This window comes from Vanessa atalanta, chromosome 21 (assembly GCF_905147765.1).
Source record: "Vanessa atalanta chromosome 21, ilVanAtal1.2, whole genome shotgun sequence".
Lineage (NCBI taxonomy): Eukaryota > Metazoa > Arthropoda > Insecta > Lepidoptera > Nymphalidae > Vanessa > Vanessa atalanta.
Window position 1 is genome coordinate 6,508,559 of NC_061891.1, and position 9,661 is coordinate 6,518,219.

General features: G+C 31.7%; 1 protein-coding gene across 1 annotated transcript; it reads left to right on the forward strand.

Moving 5' to 3' along the window:
* The first annotated feature begins 2,191 nt into the window (after positions 1-2,191).
* LOC125072216 (ecdysone oxidase-like) lies at positions 2,192-6,075 on the forward strand. Its single transcript, XM_047682742.1, has 3 exons — positions 2,192-2,336; positions 4,039-4,172; positions 4,510-6,075. Exons 1-3 carry the CDS (start codon positions 2,192-2,194, stop codon positions 6,073-6,075), a joined length of 1,845 nt encoding a protein of 614 aa, XP_047538698.1.
* Positions 6,076-9,661: the final 3,586 nt, after the last annotated feature.

Sequence of the window (9,661 nt, forward strand, 5' to 3'; positions counted from 1 at the left end):
GCGTACTCTTTCCTGAAAGGCCGGCAATGCACCTGCAAGCCCCCCGGTGTTGCAGATGTCCATGGGCGGTGGTAGTCACTTTCCATCAGGTGAGCCTCTTGCTCGTTTGCCACCTCTGTCATAAAAAAAAAAATCAATAAAAATATATATACAAACCGAAAATATTATGTTATTTTTTTTGTTACAATAAATACTGATCAATACAATTTTCTTTAGAGAAAAACTTTAGATAAAAATAAGCGCAAATTGAGATGTAAGTAGATAATAAGTATGTGCAACAACAAACATTAAGCAATTGGAGCAACTTTCAAGTGCAGTCTCTACAACTTATTTTGATATATTGTATGTATTAATTATACGACAATAATATGATATAACAATTGGAGTGTATACAGTTTTAACGATCTATTTTTATACAGTCGATCCAAGGTGTGAAAGGTCAAGTTTATGTGTATGTACAAAAACAAAAATTACGTTTACACCTTTGCACCAAAAAAAATCTAAGAAGAATGCGTATGGAAGTACAGTACCCATGTCCAGTGTTGCGTCAAGTCCAAAGTTGTTTCGGATGTTTGTGATATAACCAATAACTATTTGCAGTTGTTGTTTTGGTAACCAAAACCGGGGTTCTGAAGTAGTCTTAGAAAACGTAACATAGTCTCAAGGATCGAAATAGTCGGTTTGCTTACGTTCATATTTCATAAACATTTTTCTTTTGCTTTTCATGAAAATGGAGGATACATCATATGTCAGTTGGTAATAGATAACAATTTCTAACACGTAAATATTTAATATACGTATGGGTGTATCGTCCTAATCGAGTTCGGCCACGGTAGCCAGACGTAAATTATTTTTTTTTATTTCGTAGCTAGGCGGACGGTCAAATAGGCCACCTGATGGTAACTGGTCACCACCACTCATAGACATACATTACAACAATGCCTCACCAACCTGTGGAGCTAAGATGTTATGTCCCTTGTGCCTGTAGTCACACTGGCTTGCTTCTTCAAAACGGAACACAACAGTATTGCTGTTTGACTGTAATAATGTAAATTCGGGAAACCCAATTAATTCATTTTTCGTTGCACTATTAGTTTCAATATAAAATATATGAAAAAAAATTGCCGCTGCAAAAACTGCCGCCCTAGGCGCCAGCCGACTCAGCCTGCTGCTAAATTCGTACTATAGACAATATAAAATGTCCATTTTAAGAAGACTTTTTGATTATCGTTGCAAATCTTGGCAATTTGCTCTGCATCGATTTACCGCCCAATGTTTTCAGAATACAATTAGAGATCTACAACAAAGAGAAAAACTATATTAAAGTAGTAAAAAAAATAAAAAGGCCAAGTTTAAAAAAAATAGAAGCGTTCTTAAAAAGTGGCAACCATGTTTAACACATGGATATTTAGTTGAGATGTTAGGAGTTATGGATAAATAAAACAATTTTATACTGAGATGTAATATTGCTTATAAAATATAAAAATACCATAATACATAATATTATTTAATTAAAAAAATAAATGATCCCTCAATGACTTTTTGTTCTTAGCATGTATTTTTTTACTCTCAAAAAAAAAAGTTTGATCACCTTCGCCACTTTTATTCCATTTTATTTATAGAATTGAACGAGCTCGTGCCTCGTGGTTTTATTCGCGTTATTTTTTTTAAACATATATGGATTAATTAAAAGAATCCTTAAACCTAATAATATAATAAAGAAAAAAAAACAGGGCATATATTGTGCCAAATAAAATTTGTTATGGAAAAGTAAAAAAAAAAAAAAATTAGTCATTACTAAAAAAATTATCGTATTATTGTTTATTATTATTATATACTTTTTAATATTATTGAATAAAAAAATATTTTAGTTCATATTTCAATAAAAAAAAAAATACTTTACTAAGACAATTGTCTTTTTCTTATATTATAATAAACTTGGATATATTATATAAACTTAGTAGACGGTAAGGTGTAGACAGACGCGTATCTTTCGTAAAGTTTTACAGACATTTAATTTATTCATTTAATTCAACCCACTTCATAAAATTTGTAAATGCAACACATTAATCGCTTTAGTGGATAGAGTGACTCCACACGCGTATTTCAAGGCAGTTGTTTTGTTTTAAAATAAAAAAAAAATAACATAGGACGTAAAAAAACAGACAAAAGTGAAGTGATCTGATTAAAAATGAACTTAAATGTATTTGTTAATAATTTCCTCGGTTTCATTCAGTCCGTTAGGGATATTCCATGGTTGCGATGGCTCCTCAGATTTCTGGCACTGTCTCAGGCGATAGAGCCCGTGGGATGGCCAACTTCGTTCCCGTTAAAAGGTAATTTTATCAAGATATCATAATATTAAAAATGACAATGAATTATAATTGTCTTGGGAAAAAAATAGTAATTATGTTTTTAATATTAAAGTTTTTTTTTTTTTAATATTATAATATTACTTTATATTTCGAGCCAATAATTTTATTTATGTCTACTGGAATCGACGTTAATCCTGTGAATCAATTTATGATCCAATTTAAGATTTTAATGTCTGTTGAATATGTACTAGTTTAGGCAGACTTTTAAAAAAAAAAGGTGAGATGAGAGGCTAATAAAAATGGCGTAGCTAGCTGGTGACAAAGATGAATATAATTCATAAATCAATGAAAATGAAAAAGGATTATGTGAAATTTTTTATTAAGCAATTAAAGTACTTTGAAACTGTAGAAAGGAGTTTTCTCCCAATATGTACTTTGTAAATTGTCTTAAGGTCGCGTTTAAAATAAAAAAAAAAAATCGGTTTTATTGAATTATCGGTATAATTAACACAGTTTTCGTTTATCCTGTTTTTGAAATAAAAATATTTGCTCAGATTAAAATGCATATAAAAACATATTGATACATAGTTTTATCAGCCAGTTGCTTATGAAAATTTAATTAATAAGTGCGTGCTAATTTAACGCGTAAATCTTGATCGCAAATTGTGAGTTGAAACCCTGACAATCAATTTGGATATTTATTTTTTTATTATCTCCTGCTTGGTGTTAAAAGAATAATTGTAAAGTCACCAGATTGTATCAGATATTTTCCCTTTGTATATTCCACGCGCAGTAGAGCAGCGTCGTGTTAAAATAAAAAGTATGCTCCTCTTAGAAGAGATCTCGGCCCGGCGGTGAGATAATAAAGGACTGGCATCGTGTGAGAGTAATTTTTGTATTAAATAATCTAGACTGTTATTGTAATTTATCCTCAAGAACATATACGGTTAACGTGAACGTTTATTTCAATACTAACAACTTTTATTTACAAGTACATCAACATAATTATCATTACAAAACTGTTAAGCTATGTTTAATATTAAATGAGCATATACGCACTAGCAATCGAATGCGATTTTGCTCATTATTGTACGTTTCTGTTAGAAAATTAGTTATAAAATATTATTTACCAGGGTTGGTCGCGCATTGGCGATGTAAGGAATGGTTAATATTTTTGGCTTTTAGCTTGTTCACCTATGTAATAAAATATATATGTATATATTGACTACCGATGATACGTATAAAAGAAATGAAATAATTTTTTTTTATTAGATCATGGTTAGTTCAGTTAAATATAAGTTAAGTATTCAGAATAATACATAAATTTTGAAACGCTGTAAGTTTGTCTGTCATAATCTTTTTAAATTAAATTTTGAATTTGAAATTATTCTTACGAATGATGGTTATTACGAAAATGTAAAAATGTGTTCTTTCGTAAATAAATATATAATTAAAAGTTATAGTGTACATATAAACATAAATGAATATATAAACATTATTAGTGCATGTTATGTATTTTTATAATTCCTTAAGAGCCGAGCTGGGTCAGGGATGCCAATAACATCACTGAATTCTGGTTGAGGAGAAGAGATATTATTAGCCCAGCTGTGGGAAACATAACAAGCTGATACTTAAATTTAAAATAACCATCGGGTTATCAATCAGTAGTAGATTATAATAAAAGTTTTCATGACATAAAATATTTTATTACTTGTTTTCATAGATGGTGACTCATTCGACTTTATAGTTGTTGGCGCAGGTTCTGGTGGCGCCACTGTCGCCGCTAGGTTAAGTGAAATTCCGCAATGGAAGGTTCTGCTTTTGGAAGCGGGAGGTGATCCCCCAGCTGCTAGTGTGGTAATAAAAATTAATTACCATAAATACACGTAAAATAAATACATAACAAAGATAATTAAGCATAAAAAGCATGCTGTTTGGCTAAAGAGATTTCTACAAGCAAACCTAGAAAGAAAAATTATATATATATTAAGAAGCTCCAAGCATTTTTCATAAACTATGGATGATAATATCTTGATTTCAAAGATTTATATCATTAAAATAGCACGAGGATTCACAATTTAATGTCAAGATCTTTATTGGATATTATTTATTATTTACATATTACATTTTAAAATAGCAAAAAGTTAATGTTTATTGATTTACCGATAATATTTAGACTAAATTCGCTTTGCAGATACCGAGTTTGTTTGCTACACTCGCCCACACAGAGTATGATTGGGACTACACTGCGCAACTCGATAAAGGAATCGGTCAAAGTCATCCCGGCGGGAAAATATTCATGACTCGAGGAAAAATGTTAGGAGGGTCATCTTCCAATAACTATGAAATTTATGCTAGAGGTGTACCAGAGGACTACAATGAATGGAGTGAAGTGGCTCCTGGATGGGACTGGAATACTGTTCTTTATTACTTCAAAAAACTTGAACGTATGACAGATCCAGTAGTACTCAGTAATCCTTATAATGCTAAGCTGCACTCAACGTCTGGACCCGTCGCAATATCAAGACCTAAAGCGAACGCTGTATTTGAGAAAATAAACGAAAGAGTCCTTAATGCTTATGAGGAAATTGGAATAAAGAGAGTTTTAGAAAATAATGGCCCAGAAATTGTAGGGGCTTCTCGACCACATTTTACTTTTGCTGATGGTAGAAGATCAAGCACAGCTGAAGCATATTTACGACCAGCACAAGACAGACCAAACTTTTTTGTTACGAAATTTGCTAGAGTTACAAACGTTTTAATAGACCCTTTAACTAACAGAGCCTATGGTGTTCGGGTCATGCTTAACTCGTGTGAAAAAATAGATGTTTTTGCAAATATAGAAGTGATTTTATCAGCAGGTTCTATTGACACACCAAAGATTTTAATGCTGTCTGGTATAGGGCCTTCAGAAGTATTAGAACCGTTACACATAAATGTTATAACTGACCTTCCAGTTGGTAAAAACTTACAAGATCATAGTTTTACTCCGTTAGTTTTCACCGGACAAAGAGGTATTCAGACTGCGATTCAGAATGTATTCGTCGCCTCTGAGCTTGACGCATATCCAACACCAACTCAAACTAGTTTTCTGAAAGTAAATTCTTCTCATTATAATGACAGAAGAGAAAAGCCAAATATTCAAACTTTCAATATACACGTCGGAGCCACTGCAGCTCCAATTATATTATATGGATGTCGAACAATCATAAACTACGATGAAGATTATTGCTTTTCGATGAGTAAAGCGAACGTTTACAATGAGATAGATGTTACTTCTGTCCTTCTTCTACACCCATTATCTAGAGGACAAGTAAAGTTGAGAAGCAAAAACCCGTTTGATGCTCCCATTATAGAGTTAGGATATTACAGAAATAAAAAAGATGTAGCTTTAGCAGTTGAAGCTGTAAAATTTATGCTAAGGCTCACCGAGACATCGTACTACCAAAATGTGGGTAGTAAAGTAGTGAAACTAAAAATAAAAGGTTGTGAAGGTCTCGAATATGGAACAGATGCATATTGGAGATGTTATGTTGTAAATAGCGTTAGTTCAATATTACATCCAGTAGGGACGTGCGCGATGGGACCTGATGGTGTTGTCGATGAAAGATTGAGGGTCTACAACATTAAGGGCTTGCGGATAGTGGATGCTTCGATAATGCCTCTCATTCCTAGTGGTAACACTAACATACCGACAATAATGATCGGCGAAAAGGCGGCTGATATGATTAAAGAGGACTATAGTTTCACTTGGCGGTAGGGTTTTGTGAAAGCCAACTCAACTCACTAGTGAGTGAGCTAGTGTAACTACAGGTACAAGCATAACGTCTTAGTTTCCAAGTTTAGTGGTAACGTCGACTTACCTTCAAGTGGCCAATTTGCCTACATATTTTAAAAAAGTGGTATTATTACCCCGCATGCACGCAATCATAAACTGAATATCTGGAGTAAATATATGCATGAATGGAATATTGCGTGTGAACAAGAAATAGATGCATAAGTAAATGGTCATAATGACAATATGCTTTATCATATTTTTTTTTTATTTTTTTTGGATTTCCATATCCTTAATGCTTAACGATAACAGTCCAACAATTAATTTTATTTATCATTATATAATATAATTTATAAGCGAGTTCTAAAATTTTTAAAATGTTGGTCTCTGACTTAAAAAAACATATTTAACACTTATGTATATCAATATATATGTAAAACAAATTATTTCAATACTAAAAGTATTGTAGCTTTCATGATAATTCTTAGATTTTTTTACTTATCTTCCAAGCATTTAATATACAAAATATAACTGGCTCTATGTGCAAAAAATAATTTCTAATAAATAATAACATAGTATACGTATGTATATAAATTCTTTTGTAACTAGTAACTGAAATGAGTCTCCGAAGATCTTAGTAGTAGTAGATAATTTTAAGGTACCAAAGAATTATGCACATAGCACCAAAGGTAGGACTTATCATAAAAGCTTTATTATTAAAATATATATAAAAATTGTATAGATTACCTTCTCAGATACTTGACTTTGACTTAAGGGCTAAACAACATTTTAGACATAGAACATGACATATATGTGTTATATAATATACTAGCTGTTGTCCGATTGGTCGTTAGGTATTAGGCAAAAAAGTATAAACCTATGTCCTTCCATGGAGTTCAAGCTAGGTCGTGACACAGCAACGGACAGACAGAAAGACAAAGTTATTTTCGCATTTATAATATTAGTATAGAATGATATATTTTTTACCTATGTTCTTTATTATTATCGTTCAATTTGATTTCAAAAGTTGTCCATATTTTTCAAGTCTAATTTAATATTGTAGATCATATCGAATAGCTAATAACATCATTAGAGGTTTTAAAACGTAACGATACTGTATACTGGATGAGCGAGCTCTTGAGAGTCATTTAAGTTTAACGCGTATTATAATTTGTGTAGAATATATTATCTGAGTACAAACTATATTTATATATAATGATTGTGATAAAGTAAATAGAATATAAACCTAATTATTATAAGAATAATATAATCTAATAAGCTATTCGAATTTTATTTGATTGCTCGATAATGATTTTATCGTGTTAATATGCACTATGCTATTATCTAGAGGTCAAACAGCTGACTGCAGTTTTTATCATTTTTATCCATCGATAGAACACACACAAGCCGCCTTAAAATTACGTCATGTTTTTTTTTTGTCACTGAACATACTAATCTACCTATTTTTACTTATGTATGAAGTGATAGACTTGACACCATCAATTCAAATCAAAATATACTTTATTCAAGTAGGCTTTTACCAGCACTTTTTCATGCCCTTTCTTCTACCGAGAAGAATCGGCAAGAAACTCAGTAGTTACTCTTTTTCAACATCTAAAAATACAGTCATGTTAGTTAAATACAATTATATATTATGTATGATATGTCTCCTTCCTGGAAGTCGATTGAATATTGATTGTCGAAGTGATTAGAGGGCGTTACTTTACTAGACGTTATCAAAAACCCGCATTGAAACAGCCTAATGGAATAAGGTTTCTGGTACATTTATAATGAGGTAAAATTTTAGCCCAGCAGTGGGGATATTAACAATCTATCACCTTATAAATATATAAAGGTCAAAATTTCCATAACAAAGAAAATATGATAATGTATCGTTCCTACTGAGTGTTTTCTTAAAGTCTGAATAATATAATCTTTATAGCTTTCGTAAAGTACATTTCTTATATAAATACTCAAAGAAATGCTTATTATCAGCCTCTACTATTTTTAGGGCAATATGTTCTGACATTCCGTAGTAATCAAATTAGCGTATTAATTGAAAGGTAATATAAAGTATGACATCATTAATTAATTTGTAATTTAAAAAAAGAATTAGTTTATAGTCAATTTAGAACGAAATAATTACAGAAACAATTTAAACAAGGCTAATAGTAATGAGGCGATAAAAAAAACGGTAAATTAAAACGTAATCAGCTTCGATGTGTCGGTAATAAAAAACTATGAAATCATTATTAAGTGAATAAAACTCACATAACACGCGATACAAGATATACTCAAGGAAATAATGAGACGATAAAAATGTCTCTATCAATTATTAAAACAATTACCAAATACAGCGCGACAGTACTCACTTAGTCTTGTTTCCATGACAAATGGTAACAAGACTACGTAAGTACTGTCACGTAAAAAATATCGCAGTAATTGTATCTCGAAAGTATCTGAACTATTTCGAGGGCTATTTCTAGAGGATACCGATAGTAGAAACCGAGGTCCCGGAGCGATGTAATGCCATTTTTGGATTTACCGTTTCGAATTCTCAGATCAGTAGAGACTGGAAGTTAGGGTCCTGATAGTGTGGCATGTAATTTTCGTCATGCACCAAATTTATCACACGTCATGTTACTGATGTCGGGTATGTTCCATCTGACTATCAGAGATGGTGAATCGAGAGTGCACCTGTGTTGGTGCACGTTCTTACACACTGGATATTCTGCGCAATTGGTTATAGTTTTTTAGATAGTTCACCATGAACCAGTATATGAGATTAACTACATAAGTAGAAACTTATTAAAAAGTAATAGTCAAATTCGTCACCAAGACCACCATGTCACCGAGTACTATTCTGAAACGATAAACGAGTTTGTTATTACTTCTGAGTACTAGATGGCGTTATGGCAAATATTTGATATTTTTCCATAGCGATGGCAAGATCCTCTATCTCATTTATAAAGTACATTGGAAAGATACATACATAGACGCTGTAAACAGTACGGTCAACAGAAAAACGTAACAATATAACGTATATATCTATCAATAAAAGAGAAATTTTTCAAGGTCAAAAATCTTATTCTAGAAATCAAAGTCATTATCCAAAGTCCTTCGTGTAAACACAACGACATGACTCGTTTAATTTTAAAATTAATTAACCTTGACCGATTATCATGGGTGTTAATCCTTAAGATGTAAATTGCTTACAAGGTTAGTATTTGAATTTAAATAAAATATTATAATTTGTTTTTATATACGATCGTAGCCTTGGTTTTCCTGCTTAAGATGTATCTTAGTCCGACTAAGATTATAAATGACGCATGTTTCTTGAATTCATGTCAGGGTTCAGTTAAAAAATTCAACATTTGTTTAAGAAACATAACGATTAAAAAAGATTTTGTAATCGGCACCTTTTAATGATATATTTTTTGTTTGGAGTCACTGGGGAAAAAATGCTTAAATTAAATATGAACAAACAAAAATGGAGTCAGGTGTTTTTTTAAAAGCGAATACCAGATTTTGTAGGCCCCTTTCGTGCATTCCCCGGAGCTGAGGTCCCGGT